Source organism: Phaethon lepturus, unplaced genomic scaffold (genome assembly GCF_000687285.1).
Source record: "Phaethon lepturus isolate BGI_N335 unplaced genomic scaffold, ASM68728v1 scaffold22478, whole genome shotgun sequence".
Taxonomy (NCBI): Eukaryota; Metazoa; Chordata; class Aves; order Phaethontiformes; family Phaethontidae; genus Phaethon; species Phaethon lepturus.
Window position 1 is genome coordinate 34,301 of NW_010555814.1, and position 16,911 is coordinate 51,211.

The 16,911-nt window shown below is 36.0% G+C and overlaps 1 protein-coding gene across 1 annotated transcript in view; it reads right to left on the reverse strand.

Annotated features, from left to right (window-relative positions):
- NFXL1 (nuclear transcription factor, X-box binding-like 1) overlaps positions 1–16,701 on the reverse strand; it is a gene marked incomplete at its 5' end in the record, with an annotated part of 45,572 nt that extends 28,871 nt beyond the window's left edge. The window contains 13 exons of the mRNA XM_010292291.1: positions 2,697–2,788; positions 3,525–3,681; positions 4,217–4,337; positions 6,888–6,978; positions 8,369–8,491; positions 9,485–9,609; positions 9,950–10,064; positions 11,313–11,413; positions 11,519–11,680; positions 11,795–11,973; positions 13,744–13,877; positions 16,059–16,168; positions 16,531–16,701. Of these exons, the coding sequence (XP_010290593.1) occupies positions 2,697–2,788; positions 3,525–3,681; positions 4,217–4,337; positions 6,888–6,978; positions 8,369–8,491; positions 9,485–9,609; positions 9,950–10,064; positions 11,313–11,413; positions 11,519–11,680; positions 11,795–11,973; positions 13,744–13,877; positions 16,059–16,168; positions 16,531–16,701 (1,681 nt within the window). The remainder of the gene's footprint in view (positions 1–2,696; positions 2,789–3,524; positions 3,682–4,216; positions 4,338–6,887; positions 6,979–8,368; positions 8,492–9,484; positions 9,610–9,949; positions 10,065–11,312; positions 11,414–11,518; positions 11,681–11,794; positions 11,974–13,743; positions 13,878–16,058; positions 16,169–16,530) is intronic.
- Between the last annotated feature and the right edge of the window lie 210 nt (positions 16,702–16,911).

The following is a 16,911-nucleotide window of genomic DNA, read 5'->3' on the forward strand; positions in this document are numbered from 1 at the left end:
GGTCTTTAGGACAGCAGGATATTAACAAGAGCAAGCAGTCTTTCACTTAGTATAATAAGAAGCAGATGTCGCACAGGAGCCTGCTCTTCACTCTACACAGCTCAATTATCTTATATCCGAGATAATCTTCCTGTAAGCACTTAATTTGGCTTTTAGGACCTCAGCATGCTTCTGTTTCACTGCAAAGGGAAACTGCTTAACCAGCCCGATTGCCTTCTGCCATGTAACTACTAAATCTGCGGACGAAAGGTTCCCCACAGCAACCTTGCATTCAAGTTGAGATGTAATGGTGTCAGATGAACTACTAGATGCATTAAAAAACTGTCAGGATCACTGGGCTCAAAAGGTAGTGGCTTTGGACTTGGACAGCAATTACAGGAGGAATTCTTCAGCCTGGGACCTATTTTTTTTTTTTTTCCCCCAGTAACTTGGAAGAGACAAAATGCACCAATTTTGCACACAAGGATATGCCATTTGGAAGCAGCTAGAGAGACTGGAGGAACAGGCTGAGAGGAAATTAATGAAATGTAGAGACAAAGGAAGTCTTGCATCTGGGACTGACTAAACCCCAGCAACACTGCAGGCTGGGGACTGACAGGTTGGGGATATAATAGTAGTCTTTCAGCATTAAGGGGAAGTTACCAAGAAGATGAAGTCAGGCTCCTTACTGAGGTTCATAGCAGGGAGGCAAATGACAACAATCATACTCTTAAACAAGGAAGGTTCTCACTGGATACACAGTGAAAGAAAAAAAAAATGTTAAAAAAAAAATCAGTATATGTATAATCAAGCACTGAAAGAGGTTGTCCAGAGAGGCTGCAGCATCAATGTACTTGGGGGTTTTCAAGGTCCAGCTGGACAAAGCTGGAGCAAACTGGTCTGAATTCAGTGTTGATTTGTTTTTAGCAGGAGGCAGGACTAGATGACCCCAACCCAAGGTACCTTCCAGCCTCAGTGGTTCTGCAAAATTAATAGAGCAAATATTTTTCCAGAAATTGCCTTTTAACTATTTACAGAAACAGATACCGACTACATTCCATTCCAAATCTGACTGCTCATGTTCAAAGATACCATATCATTAGAAAAAAACCATCAAAAAGTATTGCAAAACATCAGTGGTAAAGGATGGAATCCCCATTAACATCCATTCATTCAGAATGGTATTATTTAAACTATTTTCCATTATCATATCCATACAAATACCACTGTTCTAGCAATTAACTAAGGAGGTGTCAGATATTTTGCTTTATAGCAACATATTAATTTCTATCTGTGGTTTTGTTTACTATTATTATTTTGTAAATTCAGGAAACTTCTCTCACATAACTTTCATTTAAAAAAGGAAGAAAAAATAAAAAAATAACATTATTGTTGCAAAGATCGATCAAGAGATTTAGGATATTCCAGAATTAATGTGATCTAATGGTAATAGAACCAAGCAATACGAAATGTAACAATACTTCCTCTAGTTAGAAAACTAAGTACAAGTTTTCCAGTACTGTTTCCTTCTCACTTAGTAGACTTACCTCCTCTGGGGAGTAGTCATCAGACTAAAGGAGGTGATTTTGAGGTTGGAATTCAGAGGAACTAGGAGATGTGTTCTACATAATGCATGATGTTACACAATGACCTCTGTTGAACACGTATATGAGAGAGTTTCTACAGGCATCTACCCAAACACTGAAACCAGACTATTCATAACTACACATTTTTCACCTTGTGAGAGTCTGGCTTTGAACTCTGAGCCCAAGTATCAGAATTACTCAGCAATCATAGTTTTGAACAAAAGTACAACCAATCATAGCACAATCCTTGAGAAATTAAGTTCTAAACATATCTATGTAGGCAGTTAAATGGATATTTTTGATCGTCTTCCTCTGTCTGCTCTCAAGTCATAAAATGAGGGCATAATATTCCCTTATTAAGGAGGGATGTTTAAAAAAACAAATAGGCACTAATGCCTGTGAAGTATGCAGGGTTTAAAACAGTAGGAGACTACAACACAAAAACAGACCAAAAAAACCAGTATTTTCATCTTCAGATAAGTGTTGAATTCTGAGTCCTTCTTCCACAATGTAAACAGAAGTTCTATCAAATAGTCAAAATATGAAAAGAATGGTGAAAAAAGTCGTCATCATGTCTTTTATATCCTCAGCATCATCACAGAAAGAGTTGATTCTGCTCTACTCGAGGAGCAGAACCTTCTGGACAAGTCAGAAATAGAAAGGAGACAAGCAGATGGAACGAAGGGCACTCACCTGCCATTCATTAGCATATAATAACTGAACAACTGAGAAACAAAATAGCAATTAATTACACAGAAAATTACGATCCCATAAACTAAACAAGATAGAAACTATATGGGAAAAGTTGTATGTTATTGAAGACTACCAAATTACAACAGCTGTCTTTGCAATTTTCATATTTTTCTTCTAAGGTAGCATTGCACACAACATGTATTAGAAACAACAATCTTTACTAACACTATCGTCCTTCCATACAGTGAGCACACACTACAAAAATGTCTATTAAACAACCACCAATGTTCCCAGTTTTACAAGAATAGTGTTCACATAGGCTCATTGCATCTGAAGAGGAAAATATGGTTACTTTCATGCCCATCTCTCAAGAGTATAAAAAGAAAAAAACCTCTTTCCATACTAAAACTTTCTTTTGTTTTGTTTTTTAATACTTACACTGGTATAGGAACCTCACAGGGAGGGCATGGTAATGCAGTTTGAATAAAAGCTGGCTCAGATGGTTGCTCCCAAGGACCTGCAGACTGATGCTGTGAGCAAAAAGTCAACACTAGTTGAATACAAAACGCAAATGGAACTATCTGCTTGACCATAAACAAACATATCACCTAAAGAGATCCCAGTTCTAACAAATCCACTTTCTACTAACTAACTTTTTACCAGTGGAAATCTCAACACCCCCTACACACAAAAAATTACAATTTCATCCTTAGCGTGGTTAGGGATAGGAAAATGAAGGCCTGTGGCCTTACTGCTAAAAATCAAGCACAAAACCAAACAAAAAAAGAGCAAAACAATTCTAAGCATTTAATAGAGGTAAAAATAGAAGAATATTTCAATTACTAAATGATTGAAATTATAATCATGCAATGCATGCGTCATGTTTAAAGATGTCGAACAATTTCTCACTTTTAACTTGTGCAAATTTTGATGTTTTAGTAAATATCACAGTTGCTCTTATGTTAAAAGTAATTAAAATTAAGTTTGAAATTAAACATTTGTAATACAACTCTAACAAAAATCTTTTAATTTCTTGAGTAGCTATAGCTGCTGAAAACTGCATATTCAATTATACATATATTACAAAATTAATTAGATTACAACAAAGAAACTAGAACCACTTAGTTTCTCGGTTAAGCAGTATGCATACCTCTGTGCTGGATTATTCACTTTGAACTCCAAAAGCTTCCAACATAAGATTAGGTCAAACAACTTGTTGCTTGTTCTTCAGAACAAATAACACACCATTTTTCACTATCTACTTACTAATCCAGTTTGCTTCACAAGTGCTTCATCGTGGCAAGAAACAGGGCACAAATGACCACACATTAACATCTTCTGGCAGGACTGATGACACGGAGGACACCGACCAAAGTGACAATAGTGTTTCTCCTGGGTAGGGTGGTGACAGGTAGGTGGTCGACTGAAGTAAAATCCAAGAATGAATCAATATGACAGCAAGAAACATGAAGTTACAATCACTGGACAATTATGCTCAACATACAAAGAATTGAGATGAACAAGTTTTGTTTTTTTTTTAAACAAACCTACTTTTCACCTTCAGCAGAGGTTAATATTACAGTAAAATTATACAGGAGTTCTAAATGAAATTAAAATAAAGTTTTCTAGGTAAACTGCCTCATGGAGGTACTTCAAAATGTACCAGAGATGACTTGAAGGGAGTGGGACTACAGAATTAGAAGTGCTTAGTGGGACAGAACCTCCTCCTTGACAGCAGCAAGCTGCTCATGAAACCACAGCATCAAAGAGGTGTCTGATAGGAACAATTATTGCTAATCTCCATCTGCATAGTCAAGAATATGAGAAAACTGAGAAGTAATATCTGTAAGCATATTAAAGGAATATTTTTGCCTTTTAAAGTTATATTTTCTGACTTTCTTTAAGGACAGCTTAAACTCCAGTGAAGAACTAGAAACACATACATTTTCTATACTGACCTGCAAAGCTGTTTGCATTTGGGAGGTTTGATGGTGCGCTCTCTGCCACAGGGCACTTTAATGACAGTTTTTCCACAATTGCATTTCACATCTACAGTCTCTGGACATGGATTACAACTACCTACAAATCAATACATTAGCAATATGACAATCTGAATAAGCTACTGATTTTAAGAAATGGTAACCAACGTAACTCTGAATATGCACATGGTGTAATTGTCCTATTCTGTTTGATCTAAATGGTAGATGGCTGTTAATTTTTTGTTTCTGATTAGGCTACTAACCTGATATATTTAAAAAAAGAGAGAGATCTGTACAATATCTACGTTTTAATTTATAGCTCTCCCACACTATTTCTTCATCAAGTGCCAACTAGTAGGTTTTATTATTGTAATTAACAGTAAGCATATGCATCTTCTAAAGAAAAGCAAATTTAGACATGGGATTTTGGCTTACTAATCATGTTGCATTCTGAAACTTTAAAGAAAACAATGCTTTGAAAGCATTATTAACAGCACAACTTTTAAAGCAACTCTGACTTGTTCGCAGGATCTGAGAAGCAACACTTCAAGGAGATGATCTTTCAATGACAAAAGGCTGCTGAAGAAGAAAGGATGGAAGTACACAGTCTTTATATTGCAAAGTAAATTATAATATATTTTCAGCACACATAAACAGCTCTTTTACAAAATAAGATGAAGATCTAAAGGTATGCTGCCCAGAGTGCCTAATATGTGCACAATTTACCTTATCCTATTAACAAAGACAACTGCGTACATTCTCAAAAAGATGAAAAGGCAGAGATCTCGTAAGCCTGAAGTTAAAAGCATGCTGTTCTCAAATCAAGTGTTACAATAGGAAACAAAACATTTCTATACCCTGGCAACACATTCTAAATTTCAGCAAGCATGATTAAATACTGAAGAAAAAAAGATACATAAAAATCAAACCACAAACAGAATCAATTAAGTTACCTTTTTTCAGGGACCCCTACTAAAGGTCAAGTCCTTATCATCAGTAATCTCTAATAATTCTGAGATCAGGTACCTTTTAAAGGACCTGATCTGACAAGTTATTTTCTAGAAAGCATACTATTGCCTTTAAATCAATGGTCATTGAGATCTGCAGCTCACTGCAAAATTAACCTGACTTGGTATCACATACTGAAGATAAAATAATGAATTATAACTTTCAGCAGCTATTAAGATATTGGTGTGTAAGGAGAAACAAATGACTATAAATATTTTGAAATCAAAATCATTGCCTTTATTAGGAATATTTTCAAGCATTCTGACAAGATATTACAAATCATACTAGATTGTAACTTATTAAAGCACACAGAAGTTATTTCTTTTCTAAATTTATCATCTGATATCATACTTATTAGCTTCATTAGATGCAACTTTTGGCAAGAGTTAGCACTTGAATATTGGCAATTGTAGTGTTCTGATAAATTACACACACTTTAAAGTGCATATATTTGATATTTACATTCTCAAAGTTCACTTTTGTTTTCTTATAGGCACTGCTTTATTATTTTTATACTGCTGTTAGTTATTAGAAATCATTGTCACTTTTAGCCAGGCTATAAGATGCAAGCACTTTCAAATGTAAACCACTATTCAATGTAAAAGTTTATCCTATAATGCAGCATTAGCTCCTTAGTTTTCCAACCAGAATTTTATCCTATGATTTAGTTAGCAACCAAGCTAATTTAAAAAATCATGTATTTCCCAGACTTTGGAGGGGTGCAGAGGAAGGGGAAGAAGAGAAGGGGCACAGTTAACAGAGAAAAAACAAATTGCTAGTTTGTGGTGACAGATTTAATAGCAGGTTAACTGGGACTACTACCACATTTACCTGTCCTGTCCTCTTAAGAATCACTGCCTCAACAGCATGATTGGGTAAACAAGCTGTGAATTATTTCCTGAGTTGTCGCAATTTATAGTCCAGAATATTAAGGGAAACTACAGAGGCTGCTCAGCTGCTGCTTCAGCAGGGCAGCAGCTTCTGTGGGGAAAATTGCTGAGAGGGCAGCCACTTTTTTCAGTCCTTCCAATTTAATCCCCTACCAAGAGAATGTCAAAGCAATTGGCCAGGATAAAAGCTGCCAGGTAATTTTGGCCATTTTCAGCATCTTTTTAACGAAGGCCACTGGATGCAGAAGTAAATCTTTTTGTTATCCTTCACATAGTCAGTAACAAGTTCTTCTTTTCTCTTTTACCAGTAAGATACCAATATACATTCAAATTCCATCAACTTTTTTTTTTTAGAGCCCACTCATATCACACATCATATTCTAGGATTTTTAAAAACCATCCAGACTCAACCAGCACAGTCATTTCTATATGCAGTTGGACTTTGTTATGCATATTCAGTGAACAGAATTATTTGGGGAAAAAAAGTCAAGCTATGGATTCTGAATTAAGCAGCTGGAAAAGGGACAGAACATTTTCAGACAAACAATGCTGAGCAAAATTACCACGTAAAAACTCATGTTGTCATTATGTAAGTCCTTAAGCTCTAACCACCACCCAAATCCTTTCAAACACACTGCCCCCACATGCCACCAGGGAGAGAATTCATTAAGCACCACACAGTCATGCAAGCACGAAGTTTGGCAAAAATAAACAATATTCCATCACTACAGGGATCCTTCACCTATTCTTACCTCTGTGGCAGCCTGAAGGACATTTGTGATTTCTGCAGCCTAGAGTTCGCCCACAGACTTGATCACAAGGTGGACAGTTTCCAGAACAGCACTATTAAAAAACAAAACAAAACAAACCCCAAAAACTAGACCTCTATATAACTGAAAACTTAGACATTTCTGATACAAATTGCCCTCTTCTACTATCTCATTTTTTCAATGCTTCTTAAAAAACTTTTCATACAATTTAGTCAAATATCCTCAAATTCGTGCCAGGTACAGAAAGGAGGCCCTCTGTAAAGTTGTTTTAAAAAATTCGAATTATAAAATAACACGAAAACATACATTTGAAAGAATCATTTCAACATACTAAAAAGGCAGAGGGCTTCCAAAAAGCATAAAAACATTTGAAAAGTGCAGGTTCTTATAATAGTTTAATCTGAAATAATTTCAGAAGTTTACATGTAGGATATCCAACAGTTTCCCCCATTACTCTGCAGTTTCCTCCACTTTTACACTATATTGTCCTTGGCACAAAAATGTTGCTAACTATTTTTTTTTTTTTAAAACATCTTTTACTTTTGTAGTAAAGGTCAGATATATCTACTTTCTGTTCTTACATAGAGTAGTAATGTGGAAGAATCAGAACACATCACAACACCACCACACTGGTGGATGCCAGGTCAGGAGAGAACCCCATCTTTTAACTTGAAAGGTACTTCCTTCCAAACTGTATAAGGAAGGATGGCAATTTGGAAGAGAATCCTGGATTTTTTTAGCATAAATCAAAGATGTCAAGATTGCATTTACTTCTTTTGCCATCTTTTCACATACTGTAATAATAATATTCAAGAATACCTAAGGATAAAACTGTATTTTTCATGGCGCTCTGTGGTAAGAAGCCCAACTTTCGTAACACCTTAATTCATATATAGCAGGCAACTTTCAGGCCTTCTTGAATCAATAAACTGCAAAGATAGATCTGAACTATCAATTATTCCTTTGACTTCAAATAAGAAGGGAAACAAAACTCAAATTCCCAATTGTCAGACCACTGCTGTTTGCAGTGATGCATATCAGAAAGTGGGGTGGAATGCTGCATTGTCAAAAATAAGAGTATGTCCCTTAAAAAGTTATGAGAGATTTGCAGCATTTCCTGCAAAGTAAGGAAATAAATGGATTTAATTACTCCAGAATGTATAAAGCATCAGCAACTACTCAAGTATCTGAAAGTAAAGCTGCCTTCTGGAACCCGAAAATTGTCAAAATTCCCTCTCAGTTTTTGAGGCCACTGAGTTTTTCTTGGTGACATGCTGTTCAGAGAATGCTGGTACACTGCAAACTAATTTGAACGATGATGAAGAAAACTCCTCTTTCTACACAATAAAATGAGGTGGAACAACAGATTGATGTGATTTATATATAATACAAAACATTATATTTAAATTTTAAAAAGTTATCTAAAAAAATACATTTGAGAACTATCATCTCTGGACACTTACCTTTCTCCTACATTGGTGCTTTTGGCAATCACGAATTTTAGTACACTTTGTTTCACACAGGTATGGCTTATGACATGGCATGCGTTTAGTGTGCTTTCCACAGCGACACTGTTTTTCAACTTCCTGTGCAGCAAGATAGGGAAAAGGAAGGGTATTTTTAATACAAAAAAAGGGGGCGAAAAAGTGGAAAATAAAATATTCTACTACCAGCTGTAAAGAAAAGTTCATGGGAGAGTAACATTATAATGCTCTGTCACAACAGGAAGTGTATCACTTGCTCAGAGCAGATTACCTATCTATGCAATAACTACTTGGGGACCTTGTGTCGGTATTGCAAACACTGTGCTCTAGATGGCACCTCACTGTGGCCTCGGTCTCACCAAAAGAGAAGTCAGGGAGTTCCCTGACTGTGGGAACGACTCAAGTCCATAGTGCAAGATGTCAAGTGTAAACGCAAAACAAATTCATACAAAAAGGTACCTCTCCTGCATGGTAAACTAGATTCATCCATTGCGTATACAGACAGTTTAAGAAGTAGATGAGCAGGTTTATCTAACCTTCATCCCTGCTATCACTACTTTCCCCATAGACTTTGTAGCCAAAGTTGGTTCAGAAAGAAACAACTGAGAGCAGACAGAGCAACAGCCTTATAGCTTTATAGGCCAGACCACAGAAGCTCCAAAGATATTTAGAACAGAGCAAAATACTGTTTTCTTACTACTAAGTAAATAATGTTATGTTACAGCATCTTACGCTTCACTAATGAAGAAATAGCATAGTAAGACAAAGCAGCAAGGAAGCTACAAGAGGTAGGGAAAAAATTAAGTGTCTTTTAGGGCCTAATTAATTAAAAAACCCCACATAAACAAATGCAACCCAAAACAGTAAAACCCTCATCCATGTCTCAATTCAGAAACATGATACTCAACTATTAATTCAGAATTGTGTTGGGGCGAGGAGGGGGAGTAGGGAAAAAATTAGTTGCTTTTAATGAACAGAAAGTCATAGATTTTGTGATAGATATGACTTAATTTTCCTTAGGAGACATGCACTGTTCCAGGCATACAGTATTTAAAAGCCCTAACAAAATGTGAACCTGTTACAGTTAAGACTAACTTGTCTGCATATTTCACAGGGACCTCGATGACAGCGTTGTGAACATTTATGGATGCCACATTCCAGAACTTTGTCACAACTATCACCGCAAGTGGGCACATCTTCTGTACAAGGCAATGTAAACTCTAGACGGAGAGAAGTACAAGCAAACATTTAGAAAGAAAGCCAAAGTATTTAGACAAAAATAAACTGTATAATAATGACTTCAAATGCCAATTCTGTTTCTTTTTTTTAAAAGCTTCTCTAGAATTACTCTGTTATTCACATCACCAATTAAATCCCTGGTACTAAATAAAGCTTTGAAAGAATTAAACAAAAAAGTTAACATAAGCTGTCACAGTTCACTGTTTGTAAGACCTTTTTATAGACCCTGTCCTGCAGAATTAAGCTAAACTACTGACTGTCAAAGACTGGATGACTTTATTCTTTAAATTTATCTTCTTTAAATAAAAAAAGGCAGCTTACTTGATTTTTCACACGGACAGGACCTTTTCCCAGAACGAGGACAGTCTCCACAAGGACCAGCATGACAAATTTGTTCACATCTGTGATTACCACAAGGCAAAGGTTTCCCACACACCTGGTAAACTCAGAGAAACCAAGTGAATGCAGTGTAACAGAACTACATACCAAGACAAAGCAACCCAAAGGGAAAAACTAGGGGTGAGAGACATCTGGATGGAATTTAACTTTTTCTGACTTTTGTTAACAAATCTTATATTTGCTGTGTTTGCCAAATAAAACTGATCACCCCTGCAGCAATTTTGACTGGAAGACCACTGTATACTGAGGAGTTAGTGGTTCACATAACAGTTAACCTGCGTAGTCACAGGGTCGTGCTGTGCTGCACGTACAGCTTGGCCTTCAGGCCTGTGTTGTGCTGCATGTATCCCTTGGCCACAAGATAAGCTTGTTGTAGCAGAGGAGATTGGAGGCAGCTCCCACTTGCTACCAGTGGTTATGCCACCTGCGTGTCCTTGCCTTTATCTAAAAGCAAGAAGTTCTCATGTGAACATCTTTTCTGTTTGACAATAGAAATGATGAATGGAGTTGTTTTCTTGTAACAAAATCCTACAACAGCTTCAATCACCAAAACAGGGTAACCTTTTCTATGGATGGGATCTGCACTGCATGCTGCACATGGATCAGAGGCCCATTCTACACTGCACAGCTTGGGGTTCCCAGCATCTAAAGGGCCATACTATTGTTTAAATTATACTCTCTTTCTTTATAGCATTAGCTGAAATAAATCACATTTTAACTGATACTCTATGAAGGCTGAGCGCCCTTCTTACAGGGATCATAATGACCAAGTACCTCCTAGTGCAACCTCCTCCCTGACACTTAATTTTTAAAATTATTTTCTTTTTTTACAGTCTGTCAATCCATAGCCTTGGTCCTAAGAATAAGCTGCAAATATACTTCAAAGAATGAATCACAAAGCTTTCATTCTGTTACAGTCATTAGGAGTAACTAAGCATGAAACTTATCTACTAAGCTGTGGTATCATGCTTATTTTTGAAGACAGCAGCTGAAATTTCAACCTCTAGTACAAGAAAACAGAATATACAAGGTCAAATTCACTGCTAGCTTAACCCTAGCAGAATTCCAGAACAGTGACACTTTAACTACTGTCAGAAATGAACTCGGCCACCAAGTAGATCCATTCTCAAATACTACTGCTTACATTTTTGATTGCACTTTGAAAATCAAAAAAATAAAATTGTTTTCCTACTGAATGTGTTTTTCCAATCCTTAATACACTGAGAAATTAGATTTTACAAATATGAGAAAAAAAAACCTAAAAAGGACATAAACTTCAACATACCTGATCACACTGCCACTGAGGACTTGCACAAAGTCTTTCTGCTGTCTGTCTTCCACAGATGCATCGTTGTTTACTGACTCGTGGACAAGGCTGACAATCTCCTGCATGTAATCGTGAAGTGACATTGAGAGTAGGAATTGCAAAAGAATGATGTATCTTAACAATTAAAGCAACTACTCCTCTGAAGTTTAAGAAGGCAGGTCTACCTGCGTGACAGGGATTCTCACAAGTATGTTGCCCACACAGCAACATTCGTCCACATGGCAGGCGACATGACCATTCCTTGGCACTGCACCTTCGAGGCACTGGTTTGGCTTTCTTACAGTGACAGGTTGTTGTGACCATCTTTGGGCAAGGTGGACAGGGTCCTAAGCACAGAAAAAGAGAATACCTCACTAATGGCCACTCAGCAGTTTTTAAGTAAAACTGTGTAACAGCTACATAAATACAGGTCATACAACCAAGAAACACAATAGTTTTACCTGGATGACAAAGCAGCAAACATTTATGACCACAAGGAGGTTTGAATTCCCTCTCACATATCTGACCACAGGAGTGAGGTACCAGCCATGGGTCCAGTGTTGGATTCTCCACTTTTCCACAGTAACAGTAATACCTACTGGGAGTTTCAGACCGTTTGTATTCAAATCTACATTTTGGACTACAAAAAGGGAAAGAAGGAGTGAAAAGAAAAGCAATTTTTCAAAGAATTTTTTTAAAAGAAAAGCAGTTGTTACCATTTCAGTTTCCCAAGATTGTTACCAGACTACCAATTAACATTTTTACGACTACTGTAACCAACAACACAACTAAATTTATATTATATGACAAAGGTTGTCTGTATGTCAGATTTTACAACACATTCATTAGAATATCTAAGGAATTGTCATATCACTGCAATAGTTTTTTTCTCCAAGAATAAATAAATAAATAAATCAGTGTAGCGAGCATACGGAACAATTTTTATGTCAAGTAATACCAAAGGAATGTACGCAACAATGAGTTAACCTACTTAAACAGAACCAATCAAAAAAAAAGAGATTAAAAACCAGGTTTTTATCAGTAGAAATTTATAAGCTATGTAAAACAAGATTCAGCAATGCAACCAAAACTATGCATAATAATTAAAGTTTTATCTGAAAGATTTTAGATTGCATCAGTTCAGCATCTCATATATATATATCATATTATATATATCATATTATATATATATCATCATATAATATGATATAGCATATCATATTATAAGATGCACACCTTTATTTGTTATCCTTGATGGTGTCACATATTAAAAAATACATTATTTCTAAAGGTAGGTAGGCACCAAAGGCCTGGAACTGGTTAGTGCCACAAGTCCCTAAAGGCTTTCTGGTGCAAGCCATGGACAAAAGAAGCAACACAAGGAAGGAGAAACAAAATAGGTCCCATTTCTGGCTACACTAGAAAAAGACAACAGACAAGTTGCTCCTCCTTAGAGGAGAACAGAGGCTTTGAAAGACCTACGTATTCATTTTTATCAAATAAAATGTCAGTTTGTCCTTATATAATACATTACAGGCCATAAACCATTTCTCCATAGTGACTGCAGAGTTTTCTCATGTGCTTAAATATTAAATAAAATACCATTCGCCTAGAAATTTTTTTCATTATAAACATTGTGCTTAAACACAAAACTAGTTTGTGGTAGAACAGGCATTATCAACTTGAGAAGCTGTGAGCCAACAATTTTATACCTTATCTCCTAAGCAAACTTGCTCTCTGAGATCCCACGTTAATAGGGCTTTTGAATCCACCAGGCACTTTCAACCAAATTTGAGAGAGGGTTGTGTCTCAAATATATTACTACAAGTTTCCACACAAAAGTAAGTGGGCAAATAAAGCACAGAACAAACATGCACAGAGACTTGTTGAACTTTCAGACACAAACCTACTGAAAAAGCAGGCATCATTACTCGTGCAACCACAATATTACCACCTTCTTTATACAATCTCATGTAAAACTGCAAGACTGGCTTTAACACTTGGCTTATACAGAGACTAAAAAAAAAAAGGAAAATCCCTAAATCTTGCCATTTTAGAACTGGAGGTTTTTAATTTATTTATTTCACAGTGCCAATTTTTAAAAGTGACTAATATGTAAAGCCATTCAGAAATAAATATTAGAAGCTGAGACATGATAGGTAAGTTACCTTCTCAGAGGTTAAATCAAATTTGATGCAGCGGGTTTTTAACATCACTGTGAAATGTTCCTGAATCATCTTAATGAAAACTTTAAAATAATTCAGAAAAGCAATAGAAAAGTCAGTCTTCTGAACTTTTTTTTGGTGTGTGTACATGTCATTTACAAGTACCATTTCTTTCTAAAGTAACTCCAGTACTTTATATGTTTCACAATAAAAGTATCTTTGTAAATGTACCATGAAGAGCTCACCATGGCCAGGGATAATCTTTCTTCCCAAAATCATCATCCGTCAAAGGAGAAGATACAAGGAAAAGGCTGTCCTTGGCCCACTTTTGGATACACACCAGGTGAAATATACAAAAGCATCCACAACAGCTCCAGACCTAAAGACCAGATATAAGTGCCAATTGCTTTATAATAGCTTTCCTTCTGTTTCCATTGATGAACACCCGTTAATATCTAAAGAAATACAGGCTTGCTAATTTTCCATTTAAAAAATGAGTTTCCAAAGATAGATTATACCTATTGTTAGATTTATAGAGACAGTTTTACTGTTACAGATTCATACCTATGATCTTTTTTCCTGCTGCTGTGGGAAGTCTTTGCCGAGGCTTATGGAGCCCAAAATACTGATATAATCAGAGACATGTTGATTTAAACACACTGTTGAAGGTCATGTAGCACAACCTCACGCCCAAAGTAGGACTACTGCCAGCTTAGCTCAGTTCAAAGCAAAGCAAAGTTGGAAAATCCTGAAGGATGGGGACTCCACAACCATCCTGGGCAACTTGCTGCAAAGTGTCATACTACCTCCCTCATACCCAGTCTGTACCTCCCAAGCCCCAGTTTGTGCCATTGCCCCTTATTACACCACCTGTCACCAAAGATGACTTTGGCTTTAGCCACCTTCACAGCTCCAAGTAGACAGAGGCTGCAATCATACCATCCCTTAGCCTCCTCTCTCCTAGACTAAATAAGCCCAGCTCTCCTGCTACCTCTCTCCCAGGCCCATACCCTACGTCTCTAGACATCTGGGGAGTAAAAGTACTAAAAAGATTTTTCCCCCTTTCAAACTTTAGGATTTACATACAATGCTAGTCAGAAAAATATTTGATTAGAAGCGTGGCTTTCAACATAGTGTCTTTTGTCTGATGAACAAGAGAGGTATAAAACAGAACAGAATTACAAGCAAATGTTTTTAAGAGAGAGTTGATTTTGCCAGTAACCTGTCTGCATCACTAAACCTTTATGTTCTTGTTCCCAGTGTACTTCTCTTTGTCAGTTCTGGAGTGAAATCACAATCCTTTACTTGGAGGCTGTATCAGCCTGCTGCTGTAAAGCAATTTCATAAAACTGCATTTCTGTTATTTACTTTGGTACTTTCCACATATTGATGTCTTAAATTGCCAGCTCAGAATGACTATAACAATTTGGTAAGAGAAATGCATCAGAAAATTTAAGTTTTAATTTCTTTATTTTTTAGTAACTTATGGCATTGTTATAAAATTATACTGTGAAAACAAGGAGAATTTCCCCATTAACCTATAGAGGACAAAGTCAGTGACATAAGTTTCTAAAAGTACAGTAACTAACTTCCCAAAACTAAAGCTAAACAGGAGACGTTATATAAACAAATACACTTGGCTGAAATGGTACAGATTCAAGATAACTAACAAACCACTGACTTATAAAAGACTTCCAAGTTGCCAAATCATCTCACTTCTGCTGAGATGAGACTAAGTCTATCAAGAGACACAGAACTTTAAAATCAAGCTGAACATATTAAGATCTGAAAAAATGTGGCTTGAACATGTTAAGAATTCATACAAAACATACTGCATTTATTTCTAGGAAAAAGTTAATGACTACAGTTTCATTGGATACTTGTAGTCTGTGTACATCAACCATAAGAAGTTTAAAATTTTCTGCACTTTTTTCAGTGTTAAATATATGTTGCAAACGTATTTGATTCAAGTAAGGTAGCAGAAACAGGGTTGGACCTGTCAACATCAAAAGAAAGTTGATACATAAAAATAAAAGTGAGAAAGATTTGTCCTGAAATGTCTCCCATGAAAAATGTACCTATATGAAATAAGACAATCTTCTCAGATATGCCACCCTTCTCTTTCATCTGATCAGCATTTGGAGCAGCAAAGTTTATCTCAGCTCCCCTGCTATAAATCTAACAATAATATTCCCTAACTTCCTAGTATTTCATGCTTTGGTGTTTCCTACAAGATAGCTTCTGGAATGCACCATTGCAAGCACCGGTCTTCCTGCAGCTCTTTTCTTTATCTGCTACTCTCTAAAGTTTAAAAATAACTATTTTACATTACAATAATAAACATATGTAAAAAAATACATATTCTGATTACAAGCTACCTATATATAAGCACTTACTTCTTCAAGCATTTGAAAAGTCCGAAGATGTCAAATGTTGCATTTAGTACTCTTATCATTTTAAAACTATCAATCCCAAGAATTACCTTAGTAATATAATTAAACACAAGTTATTCAGACAGTTGTATTCACTATATTCTAAAAGACTACTGTAAAATACTTACAGCTTGGTTCCTTTTAACTGAAGCAATGCAGATCAGACATGTCATAGCCCCTGACTGAAAAGCTTCATTCATGTACTGTCTTGTACGTTCCAGTTCACTTGCATCTCCATCTTTAATGTATAAAGATTTTTAAAGCAATCAGTAATGTTTGATCTGCTATTCTGTACATGTTGAAACTGCTGTAAAAGTGGTTTGTTTGGTTTTTTTCTCTGAACAGGGGCCAGTTGTATACTTTTACAAAATCACATTATTAGAAGTTCTTAAGACAGTTTCAAAACTATACCACTGATTATGCATAAAAAAAGCAAGAAGTACTGCGAGCATGCATTGCTGGGAACAAATATTTTTAATACAAGACATCAGAATAAAGTGCTTTCCCTCCAGTTATGGTAAATTCTAATGTACAGCCAATAGTACTGCATTGTTTATGCTTTCATACCAAAACCAAAGTCAAGAAATGAAAAAAATTTACCAGTTTGACTGGTGTAAATGGTAAATGTTTTGGCCAAAATCTTTCCTTGTTTTACTTCAGCATCTTCATCATCATCTTCAGACGAGGAGCTAAATTGGTCTTCAACTAGCTTTTTTGCTGCAGCCTGATTAGCCTTCTTAATTTCATCAAATTTCTTCTGTGAAGATAATTCTATTAAGAGAACAGATTAATGATGATTAGTACCATGATAGCTAACCACAACACCACATTCAGTCCTACATACTTTCAGCTGTCCTTTTCTTTAAAGAGCTTGCTGATTTTATGTTATTAAGGGCAGTAGGTTGCTACACTTTCAACACCACATAAGAGATAAATTGCATTTTCTTCTTTACTGTGCTTATCCATAAAATTCACAGCAGG